The sequence below is a fragment of the Mytilus edulis genome, chromosome 5 (assembly GCF_963676685.1).
Source record: "Mytilus edulis chromosome 5, xbMytEdul2.2, whole genome shotgun sequence".
Lineage (NCBI taxonomy): Eukaryota > Metazoa > Mollusca > Bivalvia > Mytilida > Mytilidae > Mytilus > Mytilus edulis.
Genome location: NC_092348.1, coordinates 11,672,358 through 11,689,260, shown reverse-complemented (window position 1 = coordinate 11,689,260; position 16,903 = coordinate 11,672,358). Strand labels below are relative to the sequence as shown.

The following is a 16,903-nucleotide window of genomic DNA, read 5'->3' as shown; positions in this document are numbered from 1 at the left end:
ATATATTTACGAGGATATGGTTCTAGACCAATAACAGGAGGTATTGTGCTCGATATTCTTTTTTCATACCTTTCAGTAAGACTAAAGGAAGTCTGGAGCTGGCATGTAAGTAATTGGTAATAATTAGTCCTTTGATAACTTATGTTGATTAGATTGCCATTTTGCTTAGTTTCTTCTGTTACATGTTCAAATATCGGACACAGACTCCTTTTGAATTGAGTTTTACGGTGCAGATTGCTGTTTGTTTAATTCAAATTTGTACCGATATTTGTGGAGTGTTCAGATTACACAAAACATGTTAAACCTGCTGAATGTCTGTCTCAAGTCAGGAACCTCTGGCCTTTTGTTAGTCTTGTTTTTATGGGTTTTTTTTTATTGTTGTTTTTTTTATTTTTGCTCATTTGTAGGTTATTGTAACGTCCATTTTCGCTGAATCAGTACACATTATTATTGAAAAGCCGGATGATATTTTCTCGTTGTATTGATGACTCATTGGTGGCCTTCAAAAAAATTTGTGATCACTGATGAGAAAGTTGACTTGAATTTTTTTATAACATTTTTTTTCTTTGTGATTATCTTTATTAATACAAAAACACACGAGGTAAATATTGCTCAGGTAGTTACCCAATGACATAAAATAAAAAACCCACGAGGTAAATATTGATGAGGTAGTTACCCAATGACATAAAATAAAAATAACATCTTGCATTGAGGTAAAAAGTATCTACCAAACTACAGAGGTAAATACAAAATTGTAAGAACTAAATTGCCCTATGTGTAGAAAGATTGTCTTCTTAAGTTTTCAAGACTTTTAGATCATGAATATTTTAATCAAAATGAGAGAACTGATGAAGACTATATAAAATAAATCCTATAGCAACAGATTCTTTAAAAAGTAAATAATAAAGAGACTATACACATTTTTTTTTTAAACTTTAATACAGTTATTATTTTTTTCTGAAAAAAATATTTATTAGTACATCAATAGTAAAAAACAACAATCTCATATTGAAAAACAAACTTTTATTCAATTCAATAAATATATAGAAATATATGAAGCTGTTTAAATAACATCAATGAGACAGCAACCTATGTTTATAAAATTTTGCTATATAAACATAAACATGAAAATATTTTACTAGGGGTTTACACAAAATAATTATAAATTCATTAAACAATTACAAAAGTTTACCCCAAAACATATTTTTTAACTCAATGCTTGTTAACCTTTACATACACCATTACCATTGTTCTGTATTAAAAAAAGTTTTACACCAGTCATTCGATATCTCTTAAGTAAATTTGGTGAAAATAGCACCATTACAACTCCACCAATTTCAACGAAAATCAAACTGTTTATCTTTTTTTCATTCACAAAAATTAAGAATATGCATCCTTAGTACTGCTCATCTACTAGCACTACTCGTATCACATTTCCATGTTCAGTAAACCTGCAATATGTGTTTAAACACTGTTTATGCATATTTATTAGTTCATCAATTTTAGAACATTTGATGAACACATGTTCTAATCCTCATGTTAATGTAGTACCACAAACCAAACTTTAACCCTATATGGGAAGTATAGACCGAGCACACAAATTTATCAAATATGGCTGGTTGCATTCCCTTGGAATTGTGTAATTTTAATCACATGTCTACATCTATGCATATAAGTACCCAGTCAGATATATACAGATATTATTTAATTTTAGACTAAAGAGGTCAAAAATGTTACAAATTCATTAACCTTAACTGTCATCTTTTAAACAATAATCTAATTGTATTATTATACTGACTTTTTGACAAAATGTGGTTAATCAAAATGCCCATAGTTTGGCTTGAACACAACCTCATCATGGTATAAGAGACAAACTGTGTGATGTGATGGAGAAGAAAGCAAGCCTGTTCCTGTATCATATGGGTTTAAACTTTAAACTATGGTAAGAAAAATATGTTAATTCCATTTAGTTGGCCTATTTATTATTTTTATAGAATTCAATCAAATGATGCATTTTCAGATCACCTGACCCCCCTGTCCACTACTGCAGGGACATAAATATCACTCAGTTAGGACACACACCATTTAAATACAAGTCACAAAAAAGTATAATACATACATCTTCAATAATTAAATCTAATAATCACTAATTTCTTAATTTTTGTCCTATGGGCATGATCATGATGATGGGTGATATTTCTGTTTAATAATTTTCCACCTCAAGGTACTCAACTGAGAATGTGTTTTCTCAGTTTTACAGAGTGAGAGGATGGTGCAAGATATCACTGAAGATGACTAGCAAAAATGTAAAATCACAATAATGCTGAATACCAAGGAAAATTCAAATCGAAGAGCTCCTAATAAAATGGGAAAATCAAAAGCTCAAACAGAAAATAGTGATAAACTGATAATCTATTAACTCTACCAATTCCTCAGCTACATCTTATATTAGGGCAAAACCCCTTTTTAAAAGTTTATCTATAATATTAATATGTAATAAGTATAATAAATTAATATCAAAATCACATAAATATATATATGGTCCCATATTGCATAAAAATCACAGAACTTAATTACCATACATGTAACTACAATGCAGTTACAAATATCTTGTTACATTGTATATTTTACTTGAACATTCCTTGTTTATACAGTTAGCCTTTTTGAAAGGAGAACTGATTGAGTTTTACATACTACAAATGTATAGAGTTAACAACACTTTAGAAAGTATCTTACAGAAGGAGTTTACCCTGCAAGAATACTTTTACTCAAATACATAGAGTTAACCCAAGACCTCTTTCAGATTTTTGAAAGAAGACAGTTTTGTTTTACATGTATGATGTTACACTCTAGTTACCAAAGTTCTAGCAACTTTCAAATTATGGATTTTGAACATCAAGAAGATATTTTTTTTATGTTATTGCACTATCATGACTATAATAATGCAGCAAAAGTACAAATCAAATTTAAACATTTTTATAAAATAAATTATAGCCAAAGTCAGTTAAACTTTCTAAACATTTAAAAAATAATTGTAACTAATATAAATATGATTTGGACTAGAACTGCTAGTAGTGAACACATATCAAGAACATACATATATCTGATTCTGTGTACATCTTAGTATCCAAATTCTCATCATGCCCAACTTATTCTGTGAAAAGCTGGATAGCCATAAGATATTGTGGGTATTATATAATATTATAATTATAAGTTATTTATTCTTTAGCAAATGAACACAGATAGTTAGAAAAAAATATAATCACTGAGGCCCTCACATATAACATGTATAATGACATCAACCTGGTATTAGATGTTACTTTAGTCCAGCCATGATTTATAATATATATTGATAAATTCAAAGCAAATGACTTTATAATTGTTATTAAAGCTAACCTTCAGACAACATCAAAAATGCATCTTTTTCGTTTCCTACATTGTTAACTTTTTGAAACGCATGATTTCAGACTAATGCTCTTAGGGTAAAAAAATGTTATAATAATATATGTATGATTTTAATACACATTTGTAGAAAAAGAATTGACAAAACTTTGATGATCATGATAATAGATAATCTAATAACAAAAAAAAAATCCATATTCATAACTTTTATATAAGATTTTCCTATTTTTTGTAAAAATGAGATCGTTGAAAAAAAGAACATCCAAGTTATAACCCAGTACACCAAAAAATAAAAAAAACTATGTATTTACAAAACAATTATGACTGACATGTAGGAGCACTTTCAAACATCTCATACACATTAACCAATACAAATGTCACTATTGCTCCTACGGCTGAACCAACTTGAGATATGCCACCAATCCATAACAGAGCCTTTTTACCTTCTTCTCTGAAGATGCCAGCGATGGAAACTTTGACAAAGGTTAATGTGAACACAACCAATATCCAGGAAGCAATCTATATATAGAAAATAAACATGGTAAAGAAATAATAAGTAAATTAAAAACATATTGACTGAGAGTTTACGATGTTATTGTCAAATAATGATGACCATGTTAAATATCAAATTCTTTAATATTGAGATGTTGAGAGGATTGGTTTGAAATTTTTTGCACTTTTTATTATGTTGAGATACTGGTAATTAAGCTCATCTAAATAAATAAAGTAATACATATACATGTATTCAATTTATCTTATGTCAATTTTTAGGTCACTCATTTGTTGGTGCCTAAGTATTATGGTGTTCAACAAAAAGGGTTATTAAGTGGAAACTTTTGTCCTACATTATAACTTAAAATTAAAATGACTAAGATGTGGTCTTACTAAAATTTAAAGTTTTAAATATTACATACTGAAATTCAATAATTTATTGCAATTTTATGAATTTCAAATGAATTTAGGCCAAATAAATAATACATGTGTTTCCACTAACCCTCTATTTTAATTTTAAGTTATAACATGCATAATGTAGGACTTAATAACCCTTTTTGTCGAATACCATAATACTTGGGTACCAACAAATGAATGACCTAAACATTGATATCATGGACATAAGAGGTCTTTGCTCATGTATTACAAAATTACAAAAACCATTCTCATAGAGACCTAAAAACAATAAAATAATGGTTCCACAGCTGTCATGATTGTACATGCAGAAACAGTACTGAAATCATATTTTTGTTAAATAAGTTGCAACATTTGTATTCATTTCTGTCCATTCATAGTAAGACTCTGCATGCTCAGGAATTAGAGCTTGACATTGTTTAGACTTCTGCCTATAGTTGTAGACTGTTGCCCTGAAGTTGTCTTTTGGTTGCTTGTCTCATCAACGTATTCCCAACATCTCCTTTTATTCATATAAGAGAAGTCTATTTATACCACCAATCACCTATAATAAGCTACAAGTATATTAGTTCGTTCTTATGTTGTACTGTTATACCACTGTCCCAGGTTAGGGGAGGGTTGGGATCCCGCTAACATGTTTAACCCCGCCACATTATTTATGTATATGCCTGTCCTAAGTCAGGAGCCTGTAATTTAGTGGTTGTCGGTTTTTTATGTGTCACAATGTACATATTTGTTTTTCGTTCATTTTTTTATACAAATAAGGCCATTAGTTTTCTCGTTTGAATTGTTTTACATTGTCATATCGGGGCCTTTTATAGCTGACTATGTGGTATGGGCTTTGCTCATTGTTGAAGGCTGTACAGTGACCTATAGTTGTTAATGTCTGTGTCATTGTGGACAGTTGTCTCATTGGCAATCATACCACATCTTCTTTTTTATATATACATTGTACATACATACCACTATTACAGAGCCTGCTGTTGTGTTATACAGGACTGGAGTGGGACTCTCTACAGCTGTAGATATAATATACCCAGCTATGTACTTACCACTATTACAGAGCCTGTCGTAGTGTTATACAGGACTGGAGTGGGACTCTCTACAGCTGTAGATATAATATACCCAGCTATGGCAGTTCCTAGGAATGTTAAAAACGATATCACAATGCTTGATTTTACTGTAACAAAGAATGCCACCAAACAGGCAAGAGGATTGGCAATGTTTGCCAAAGTGGCAGACAAATGATAAGCATCATTCCCAAAAGGCAATGTTGAATATGTCTGCAGAGATGGCAGTGCTCCATTTGAAAGACAGTTTACCCATGCAGTTAAGACTAAATAATATATAAATAGCTTTGTTGACAATATTTCACGGAATTGAATTATATCTACTGATTTTGAATTTATATCTAGTTGCTTGTTCTTCTTCATCAGCTGATTTCTTGAACTTAATGCTGAAGGATTTATAAATTCATTTGAATGATTCTCAGAGTTTTGAGCTGATATACTATAAGGTTGATCTGGGTTCAGTTCATAACTACTCATCATTTGATTATCATTGCTTGACTCGACTTCTTCATAGTCATCTTGATGTTTGACTTTCTCCTTCTTACAGTATGACGTGTAATTCAGAATGGTGAACGACACAATGGAAATGATTAACATTGCACATAGAAAATAAAAGAATTCCTCTACACTAAAACGAATGCTATGATAAATAGGCTGTATACTAAAACTCGTCACATTTGTCGTGGAATTAAAGCTAGATATATTTTTACACGTAAGTTGACCAACTCCTTGACCAAGAGCTACAACACTTGGAACAAGTCCACTCAGTCCTTCACCAATGAAATAACCTGTCATGTATTCAGCTTTAAATGTCGCCATGAAAGGTAAAAATAAAACAGATGTTGTACAATCTGTAAGAGCTAGGAAAAACTGTAGAACTAATAATGCTGTGCTGTGAAAATCTCCAGCGATGTATGATGTTTCCTTCCAGAAAAAGGACATAAGTAAACATGAGGTTGCTCCGATGCCCAAGACAGCATAAACTGCAACTCTCTCTTTCATGTAACTTTTACAAAACACATACATTGCCGTTACCAAGAGTGGACCAATGTTAGCCATTTGTATAATGACCGACAAATATGATGGTAATTTCCATCCCTCTGGGAGGTGTGGCACCATCACAGGAAGTTCTACCCATAATCCATTTATATCTACCCAGGATCCAATACCAAACAAGGCTACTAGAACATAAACTAGGATATTTATGTTTTTGCACTGAAATATATCCACTGCCATGTTGCATCAAATTTCACCTGAAAATAAATAATTTTCAATTAAGTCAAGCAATTATACCTAGTTTTTTTCCAAAAAAAAGAGTAAAATGTTGGGTGTGTACTGATTTATATTTACATTTTAGACATCTGATTAATTATAAATTGTTATTAGCTTTGAACTAACTATCAGTAACTGTGAGTACTCTCAGATCTGTACTTAGTGACTTTTTGACGTTGGGATATGTAAGTACCCTGCCACATCCACTCTGTGTCTTTGTTAGATCTCTTTTTATTTGTATTATGAATCTGATAAGTTAAGCTTTATTCAGTTGATTTTTATAGTTAGTTCTTATGCTGAACTACATTTTGTATATTTCACCACTGTGCAACATGTGCAAGGTTAGGAGGAGGGTTGAGAACTCACAAACATATTCAACTCCACCACATGCTTAATATGCCTATCCCAAGTCAGGAGCCAGCTGTAGTTCAGTGGTTGTCCTTAGTTAATGTCTGTCATATTCGTTTTTTGTAAATATTTAGCTATAAATTATGCCATTAGTTTTCTCAATTGGATTGTTTCATTGATCAGTATCCCATATGTATACAGCATGGGGTTTTTTTCGTTGTTGAAGGTCATATTGTTGGCTTTTTTTTGGTTGCCTATAATTGATTACAACCACTTCTTATAAACTTTCATGGATAGCTGTCTCATTGGCAATCATACCACATCTCAGTTTATTTCATATTGGACATGAAAATGTATTTCAACTATTATATTCATGTAAAATTGAGAATGGAAATGGGGAAGATGTCAAAGAGACAACAACCCGAACAAAGAGCAGAAAACAGCTGAAGGCCACCTAAGGGTCATCATCACAGCAAGAACATCCATAGGTGTTATATGCATTATTATTTACAAGCTAACATGTACAATGTACATGTACATGATCTGTCACATGTTGTATTGATTGATCATTTATGCATGACAAATTGTTAAAAACATGTAAAAGTCAAACTGAATTTAAAATTCAGAAAACTTATTGCCTAAAAAAACATATCATATAAGTTACATATATATATGTACAATAAACGTTATGCCTATCAAATCATTTCATCTTTATATATGTATGTTCGATAAATTTTATCAACATTCAATCAAATATGTTTACTACTTACAAAAGGTTAACACCAGTTTATATTCCTTGGTTGCTATCACATGAAACAAATAAACTGTGTAATATATAATGTTTTATTTTACACTATATCTAATGTAAGCTTTTAGCCTATATTAAACAACACGTGGCACTTGTAATTGTATGTAGGTTGTACAAAAATAAAAGTAGCATATATTTTCAAACATTGTTGACAGAACAAAAATGTTAGATATTCGCCATTCCATTTAAACGGATAACTTTAATATATATGTAAGACTCAGATCGACGTCCGGTCTATAATCGACGTCCGTTCCTCAAATCGACGTCCAATTCTTACGTAACAATAAAACAAGACTCCAAATCGACGGCCAATTTTATGCCCCTCTAATCGACGTCCAATTTTTGGCTTCTCTAATCGACGTCCAATTTTCAGCTTCTCTAATCGACGTCCGTTTAATGAACTGGCAGCAATGACGTCATAACTTTATAAGATGACGTAGTAAGTGTCTTTCAGACAGCAATGATGGAACAAACCAACACAGTACCGGATGAAGGGTATGTTTTCGAAAGAAAAAGAAAAAAAGGGATAAGCAAAGATCCGAATGCCGAGACATTTTGGGCCGACATGCCTTATTATGTGGAAATAGCTAAAGCAAAAGAACAAAACAGCAAATGGGGTCCGAAAAAAATTATTGCAGAACTAAAACTTGGATTATCTGAGAGAGTAGTAAAAACGGTATTAAGTCAATATTTCTATGATCAAAATACAGATTGTTTGTTCAGAAAATCTATTGATTTAAATGTTCACCACAGAAGATGTGTTAGCAAAAATGATTTGGTGAATATGATAAAAGAAAATCATAAAAAGGACCACAGAAAAGCAGACACAATATACGAAGCACTGAGGACAACAGTATTTCCCGTTGTCAGAGAAACCATTAAAATTCTGTTCAAAACAGAAGTTAAGTGTCAGCAATGTGCCAGTGCTATTGATTTACTAAAAACTACTACAACGCGCAGACCTATTCCAGCTACGTATCCAAACAGTAGCTGGCAAGTAGATTTGAAAAAGATGCCATCAGTAAGAGGATATACATATGCATGCAACATAATTGATTGTTATTCAAGATTTGCCTTTGGAGGACCAACAAAAACCCAAACTGCTAAAGAAATAGCAGACAAGGCCGTAGCGCAAGGCCGAATGAAGTGAGGCAAATCGCCGAGCGGAGCGAGGCGAAAATTTTTTGAGCCGAGCGAAGCGAGGCGAAAATTTTTTTGGGGGGGGTTCGGGTGTCTGAAACGGGAAAAGCTTATTTCAGCATAACTATGGGAGAAGTCAATGTATTTATAATAAGAAACAAAAGAAACAAATTAACAGAAATGCGTTTTTTTTAATAGCTAGCTCCTAGTAAGTAACAAAACAAGTTTCACTGTATATCATAGTTAATCTCTGTTGGTCAACCAAAACTTCCCGATTCTCCTATGTCCTGTGCTATCGAATAGCTTCAATACACGTTCTTTGTCCACTGCATCATTCCTATGCACATGGAGCATGGCAAGCCCACAAAGCCTGTCACCACCCATTGTAGCCCGTTCCCATGTTTTCAAACGCCTTAAACTGGAAAACGATCTCTCACAACAGACTGATGTGACAGGCATAGTTAAAAGTACTTGCAATATTGTGAAAACATTTGGGTACAAGTCTTTGTTAGCCAGCTTAATTGCTGTCGTGAGGCTTCCTTCATCTAGCATACCTACTGTCTTTCTTACCCACCTTTCAAGTTCACATGTTAACTCTTCCATGTTTGTTACGTCCGGAAATGCTTGGAAAAGGTGTTCAATTAATTCCGGTGTTAACTTGCCTACATTTTTTGGAATAAGGTAATATCCTAACATTTGATTTTTTACCTCATCAGGAAACCGGCGTTGCATTTCACTAATAACGTGATCCAAAAATGGGAAAAATAAATTAATTCGCCAATGCTGCTCTGCAGTAGAGGCAGTTGCTGCGTTCTCCCTATGAACTTGACGACCAACTCGCCTACGTGGCATTAAGTCTATTTCAATAGCATCTGCTATGACAGTACCTCGCCTGAAAAGTTCTGAAAAAATTTCCTCTGTTCTCTTTTCCTGCAATAATTCCAGAAGAATTTTTGATTCCTCAAAAGCATCCACCATGTTGCAGTCAGTCTTTTGAAGGAACAATGTTAGTGGCTTAAGAATGCTCAAAACAAATTGGGCAACTAACACGGCAACAATGCATTCGGGGTCTTCCAGGTAGCGCCGATAACCACTTGCATTTGTCCTAGCATCACTTGTGCTTACATTTTCAATTTTAGTCAGAGCAGCATGAACAGATTTGTAGTTTGCAAGAAGTGACGAAACCGTGTCTACTCTTGCTGTCCACCTTGTTTCGCATAAACGCTTCACCGAAACATCTGTTCCCTTTTTCAAAAGTTTTATGTCGACATCTTCTTCTTCATTTTGTAAACCTTCAAGCATATCATCTACTAATTTTGTATTACCTGTAAATGAGTTTAGGATGGTTTTACGCTTGTGCGATGCACACAAGAACCATGTCATTTGGCCGACTGATGACATCAAATTTCGTATCTGGCGCACATCCTTGCAACTCTGCGTCACCACAAGGTTAAGGTTGTGCGACTTGCAGTGCACGAAGGGTGCATCTGGACATTGTTCACGTATGCGCTGTTGTACACCTGATACATGTCCACTCATGACAGAGGCTCCATCGTACCCTTGTCCACGCAGTTTCTGCAATGGTAGTCCCCATTTGTCTAGGTTACTAACAATTGCATTAGCAATATGTTCAGCGTCAACTTCCTTAGGTTCAACAAATCCTAAAAAATCCTCTCTAACCTCATACGTGTCATTATCAACATATCTGATACACAGCGATAGTTGCTCTGTCACGGAAACATCCGTAGTTTCATCGGCCATTATATGGAATAAAAGCCAGATGCTTTACATTTTTGCACAATTCGTTCTCTTATTTCAAGTTCACAGCATTGTATCAATTCGTTCTGAATCTGTGGTGATAGGTATGTCATAGATTTGTGTGCTGTTTCGAGATGATCTTTTAATACCGTATCAAAGTTAGATTTCCAATTGATGAAAAATTGAAAGTTTCCGTCTTCCTGGTGAGATATTTTATCCCAATTTCCCCTTAATGCAATGTTCCTCTGCCCTAACACGATTATCAAATCAATTATGGAAAGAAGTATATCATGATTTTTCTTGACCTTGTCTTCATATGCTTTGCTTAATGATGAACATATACTAGGTTTCTTGCCTTCGCATACAGAGATAAAATTTTCAGCCTTCTCAACTGCATTTCTATGGTCAACGGAGTCGTCATGTGATTTTAAAGTTGATCTTTTATTACCCACTGCATTTTTCCAGTCCGTGAAACCTTTACTGCTAAAAAGTCCACCTTCATCCCGAAAAACAACACAATACTTGCAATATGCAGCATCTTCCGTACAGGAATATCTTAACCATGGAAACTGGGATTCCCAAGATGGCAAATATCGTCTCCCCCCTTTTTTAGGATAAACATTAGATATTTCGTCAGCATCTTTTAGCATCGCCAATTTCTGTTCATCTGTACTATGTTGGTTTTCAATAAGAAATATAGCTGGATCAAGCCCCTTTTGACTACTAACTGACATTAGAGTGGACTTTTTACTAGTACTCGGCTCTGGTGTTTCCCTTATTTCTGGATCTGGTTCATTTTGAATGGGAGAGGATATATCTGGAGTTAATTTTTCTGTATCAGAATGGTCATCTACAAAGAAATTGAACAAATAAACCTGATGCTAGCATGATGATAATGATGATGAATGCCTTTTTCATCTCCTGTCCAGCAGCAAGTTATAAGCTTATAAAAGACGAGAACATATTATAAGCATCAATTAGGATATATCTATTTTTAATATATAATCATAATCCGCTGGAAGACATGTCAACCTAACTGGACACATTTATTCTACCAACTTTCAAGTCATTGGTTTTAACTATGAACAACCTGGATTCGAACCCACGACCTTACCGCTCAAGAAGCAATGGAACACATTAGCATACAACCAGACAATGCTGATCATAATCAGAAAAAGAAACACGAAAAAAATATTTTCAAACAATACTAAAAATATATTTCACACTTTTATTACTGATAAATAAATATAATGAATTGCCTTAAATTAATACATTAAAGATTTGAGTCTCCCATAAAAAGGCGCTCCATGATTTTGTTTAAAACTAATTATAAATAATTATTATATTTTTGGTCAATGAATTATTTTATCGATTAGCATTTGTTGTTCAGTGAATTGATAGTGTATACATTGGTAACTATAACATTATCCATCCAAAAAATAAAACAAGCAGAAAGCCTGCATACTTATAGGGGGTGTTTATACTCATGAGTTACCTTTCTCATCTTTTTTTCTCTTTAAAGAACCCGTCTTCAACCAGTTTTGTAAAGACATCACGAGTTTGTTTCAATTTTCTATTTTGATTTGTATTCGGAACACTTATTGTTTTACCGTCAGCGCTATGGTAAAAGCTGCACGCTGCAACATAGTGGACACACTGTATGTAGTGTGCCGGTAGATAATTTGAAACTCGAAACTCGCATAATGATATTAGTATGATAATGTAAAATACATAATTGAAAAAAATGACACTTTTAAAGTTTGGTCGTCGTTTCAAAAGTGAGGCATTTGCCTCATTTGCCTCCATTACGCTACGGCCCTGCCAGATTTAATTCTAAAGTATCTTTACCTGTTAGGATCACCAAGAATTTTACAGTCTGATAATGGAAAAGAATTTTCAAACTCCAACCTAGCAGATGTTATTGATGTTTTTAAAACACGACAAATTCATGGGCGTCCTTATCATCCCCAAAGCCAGGGCCGGGTAGAAAGGTTTAACAGAACGTTAACAGAGTATTTTAGAATCCAGATGTCTGTACACAAAGACTGGCCTTCTGAACTTCAAGAGTTTTACTATAACTACAATAACAGAGTCCACAAAGCCACAAAGCCAGCAACGCCTGATCAGTTATTTTTCCAGCGACCAAACTTCGCTCCCCCAGTAGATGAACAGGTAAGTTTCGTTGAAAACATTATTATTTAATTGATTAAAAATATATATGAATATGCTAAATTTATGATGTAACGCTATTTTATTAAAAACAAAGGGAACCTTGAATTCCGTATTTGCAAAATATTTGTAAATGTTCAATTTAATTTATTTAAGGAATAACTGTAATACTTTTTCTGTCTATGAAGAAATAACATAAAAAATTTGGTACACACTGAATAACGCGCGTATGTACTTTAGATATTACTGCATCTCATGCAATTAGCTGATTTTTAATAGTTTTACACTTTAAAATATTTGTAGATTCCATTCACAATCCTCACCCAAGAGGAGAGACTATTTTTGACCACAGCACATTTGGATGTAGAGGATAAAGATTTAGAACTTCATGGTACAGAAGAATCTGCAGAGACCTATCAGCCCGAGGTCGGTGATGGTTTCATTAGTGAGCACACAAATGACGGGGTTTATCCTAGTGAAGAAAATATTTCATTTGAAGGTATAAATTTAGTACATTGTTTTTTTTATTAAAGTATATTTTTTTACCAAAAAAGGCGATTTTCAGTGTTAACTTTTGCACGTAAAATAATTCATTTTTTGGTAAATAGCTTTTGGATTTTCGAGTCCAAGTTAATAACAACAAAAAACCACACAGTTCATCATCTAGTTATATATATACATGCTGTAAAGATGCATGTATACATGTATTTGATATTTCTGGTAAAATTCTACACTAGCGTGCTAAAAGTATCCAAAATCGTCATTAAAAATATGCTAAGACGACTATATATCATTCTAGAATCTACTAAATATTTGCCACTGGACGTTAAAAAACCAACAATAGATATACACTATAATATTATAGTAGTCTACGACAAACGTTAATACTTTGTCGCTTACTAACTAAAATTAAAGTTATCCTTGTGAAGCTGGTTTCCGTTGGACTACGTACGGTCTGATGTCTATATACACTGCTAAATTTGTATGTATGTAGCATACTTGATATTCTAATTGGACACCAGGCTAGTACAATTATATCATACGGATATGCATACCATTTTGACGTACCTTATTGTAGCTGTAGTAGTATTATAAATGTTTTTTTTTTTTTGTTTTTTTTTAAACTCTTTAAAGTATTATGCATTTACATATTTAGGGATCTTTCTTTATTTCGGTGTACTCGAACTGCACAGTTGCTGCTAAAAGTTAAACTATTTTTTGTTGAATATTTTTAAGGGAGAGGTGTTTAATACAATAAAAGGTTAAATATTTGTTCAAACAATGTTAACTGGAATAATTTCAAAAATAAATAAATTGCATAAAACCAAGAGGGACGGTTCTAAACTTTAAATAATAAAGAATAATATATAAATATATTTTTTAACCCAGAAGCTATGGATATACTTGAAATGGACACGAATGAAGAAGAAACAAGTAGAGGACAAATTAATTCTACGAATAACAATAACATCACTGAAAATGTCAATAAGGAAGCAGAGATATCAAAACAGTCAAATCCTGTAGAAGAAAATCCTGATGAAAGAATTTGTGATGATGTACGTGTGTATAAATTTACTGTTGAAAACTTGTGAAAGTAAACGCTAAATTGCAAAACAAATAAATTGACATAATAAAATGTTTTATTTGAAAAGTTTGTAAGAGGATTACATATATTTTTTAAAGTTCATAAACAATAAAAATTTAATTTAATTATAACAAATCAGTGGGCGTATTGCATTTCCGCTAATTTTCCAAAGTCCCAATACTACGTTTCCGCAAATTTAAAGTATACGTTTCCGCAATTTGTATTTATTACTTTTCCGGAAAATTACCTGGTAAATTATAAATATGTGAATATAATTATATTAGATGATCTTAGATAAATATTTTATTTTATTTTCTTAATAAAGAAAAGGTTCTGATCTTATATCTTCAATATATTAGATATAACTAGTTGACTCTGGATTTTGGTAAATGGCTAACACATTTCTTTGGTTTGGCTTACTTACCAACTGACATGATTAAAGCATGCTTTGTTGAATTGATAGCCGATTCTCCATCTGACAATAAATGCATAAAGTTTGCCGATTATATATTGGAGTTTTATATAGATAGCAATTCGAGATTTCCACCAACCATTTGGGCATCACGTCCTGACCCCGACCAAAAGAGAACAATGAATGGTGCCGAGTCTTTTCTTTTTTGTCCATTGGCGGATCCAGGGGGAGGGGGTTGGAACCCCCCTTTTTTTGGCCGATCAATGCATTTGAAGGGGGAACCTATAGTTGGAACCCCCCTTTTTGTCCTGGGTTGGGACCCCCCCTTTTTAAAATGGCTAGATCCACCCCTGTTGTCTGTGTCGATGTGTTATTGAAACTGCAAACAACATCTTACATAAAGATGAGAACTCTAACTGTAAAAGCACCCGTTCGGAAGTATAAAAAGGAGAAGATGAACTTCCTTCTTGAACAAAATATAAAACTTTTAAACGGAGAATGTACTACTGTGGACTTTGTACGACGTGTGGGCTACAAATATATCTGCAAGAACTGACTTATGAATTCATATCAAGTTATATCGGATTAGTGCTAACTTTTGAACATATGTTTTCATCCATTTTAATGATGATTTTTGCTAGCATGTTTTGATGACCTTTAACTTAATAAATACTGATTTTTTTTTATTATGGCTTTGCTTTCGATCAACAGGTATTCCTTAATTATTTGCGGACAATTAATAATTATTTTTTGCGGAATTATAGTTACTTTTTTTCCGGAAAAGTAAGATGCGGAAACGTAATCTATTTTTTCCGGAAACGTCATCTTTTTTTTTCCGGAAAAGTAATGCCAATTTGCGGAAACGTAAAACGCCGAAATCAGTACTACACGAAAAGAATCGTTTTAACTTATACCAATTAAACATGCTTTTCAAATTTTTTAATGTTGATGGGTGACTGTCTCAATAAAGTATAATAACATCTCATGTATATATACTTTATGTGAAAATAGAAATGAATATTATATTTAAATAAGATTCAACAAATTTATAAACGTCTGAAATGTTTTAAACAATATTCGTATTTATGGAAAAAAAACCTGAAACTATACATTTTTTTCTATTTTTAGGAAGCTGTTGATTGCGATCCATTGGCCAGTGCCAGCCACTATTACAGAGCTTTATACGAGCGCCAGTTTGGTACAGATCTTACAAATGAAACTAACCCAAATTACGTAAGATTTTGATGACAATTGATGATTTGTTACATTATTTCAGTGTTAAACTTAAGCTTATCACTTAAAAAGATAAACTATAAAATCTAACTGATAATATTATCTTAATTGACGACATATTGATCGTAAAAGTGCAATTTTTTTTTAATATTTACAAGTTATACTTTTCGGTCAATCTAATCAATTGCTATATAAAATCTTAATTTCAAATGTACTTTTAGACTTATAATCTATTTTTTAGAATCCATGTACTTCACAAAATCAATTTGTTAACGAGGGACTAATGGAATATTTGAAGGAAAAACAGCTAGAATTATATCCCTTAGAGTTATTTGGTGGAGACTCCGAAAATGTATTTACACCTGCAGTGGGAGAAGTTTTACAGTTTAGGACCAATCCCGCCATGAACAAGGGAACAGCCGTATTTGTTAGTGGTTACTGGAGAAAAGGAAAATGTATAAGTATCATCAATAATATGTCAAGAGGAAAATTGTTTGTAATAGAAGATGACAATACAAAATACAAATTTGAACTCAACAGATACCAGCTTAGACCTTACAATTGTTAAACAAATTCTCAGTGCCAAATAAAATATATTTAAAAAAATATGTTTTTTTTTATTACCAGCTATCTAATTAGGTTTTGATACATTTTTCGGAATTAAATTATATTCATAGTCAAGAGGAAAATTGTTTGTAATAGAAGATGACAATACAAAATACAAATTTGAACTCAACAGATACCAGCTTAGACCTTACAATTGTTAAACAAATTCTCAGTGCCAAATAAAATATATTTAA

At 32.7% G+C, this 16,903-nt stretch overlaps 3 protein-coding genes across 5 annotated transcripts in view; 1 reads left to right on the top strand and 2 right to left on the bottom strand.

The window, feature by feature from the left end:
- The window catches only part of LOC139522956 (riboflavin transporter 2-like), a 76,829-nt gene that overhangs the window by 47,988 nt on the left and 11,938 nt on the right, over positions 1-16,903 (bottom strand). Inside the window, exons 1-3 of one of the 3 annotated variants that reach the window (XR_011664534.1) lie at positions 7,769-7,862; positions 5,361-6,631; positions 3,584-3,921 (exon numbers count right to left, since the gene is read on the bottom strand). Coding sequence is in view for 1 of the 3 variants with exons in the window: in XM_071316635.1 (XP_071172736.1) it covers positions 3,721-3,921; positions 5,361-6,614 (1,455 nt within the window). In the remaining 2 variants the exon portion in view is untranslated. Of the gene's footprint in view, positions 1-1,008; positions 3,922-5,360; positions 6,632-7,768; positions 7,863-16,903 lie in introns of those variants that run through there. The other 2 variants (XR_011664533.1, XM_071316635.1) reach the window with 2 other exon arrangements.
- LOC139524922 (52 kDa repressor of the inhibitor of the protein kinase-like) lies at positions 9,190-10,707 on the bottom strand. Its single transcript, XM_071320095.1, has one exon. It carries the CDS (start codon positions 10,705-10,707, stop codon positions 9,190-9,192), a length of 1,518 nt encoding a protein of 505 aa, XP_071176196.1.
- On the top strand, positions 12,733-16,702 carry LOC139524921 (uncharacterized). Its single transcript, XM_071320094.1, has 5 exons — positions 12,733-12,876; positions 13,177-13,372; positions 14,263-14,429; positions 15,999-16,103; positions 16,345-16,702. Exons 1-5 carry the CDS (start codon positions 12,733-12,735, stop codon positions 16,669-16,671), a joined length of 939 nt encoding a protein of 312 aa, XP_071176195.1. The 3' UTR covers positions 16,672-16,702.

Excerpts from the sequence above, each read along its gene's own strand:
- LOC139524922 (XM_071320095.1), bottom strand. The coding sequence starts at position 10,707 with ATGGCCGATGAAACTACGGATGTTTCCGTGACAGAGCAACTATCGCTG.
- LOC139524921 (XM_071320094.1), top strand. The coding sequence starts at position 12,733 with ATGTCTGTACACAAAGACTGGCCTTCTGAACTTCAAGAGTTTTACTAT. Across the intron at positions 12,877-13,176 it reads CTCCCCCAGTAGATGAACAG|ATTCCATTCACAATCCTCAC; the intron begins GTAAGTTTCGTT and ends AAATATTTGTAG. Across the intron at positions 16,104-16,344 it reads ATGAAACTAACCCAAATTAC|AATCCATGTACTTCACAAAA; the intron begins GTAAGATTTTGA and ends TCTATTTTTTAG.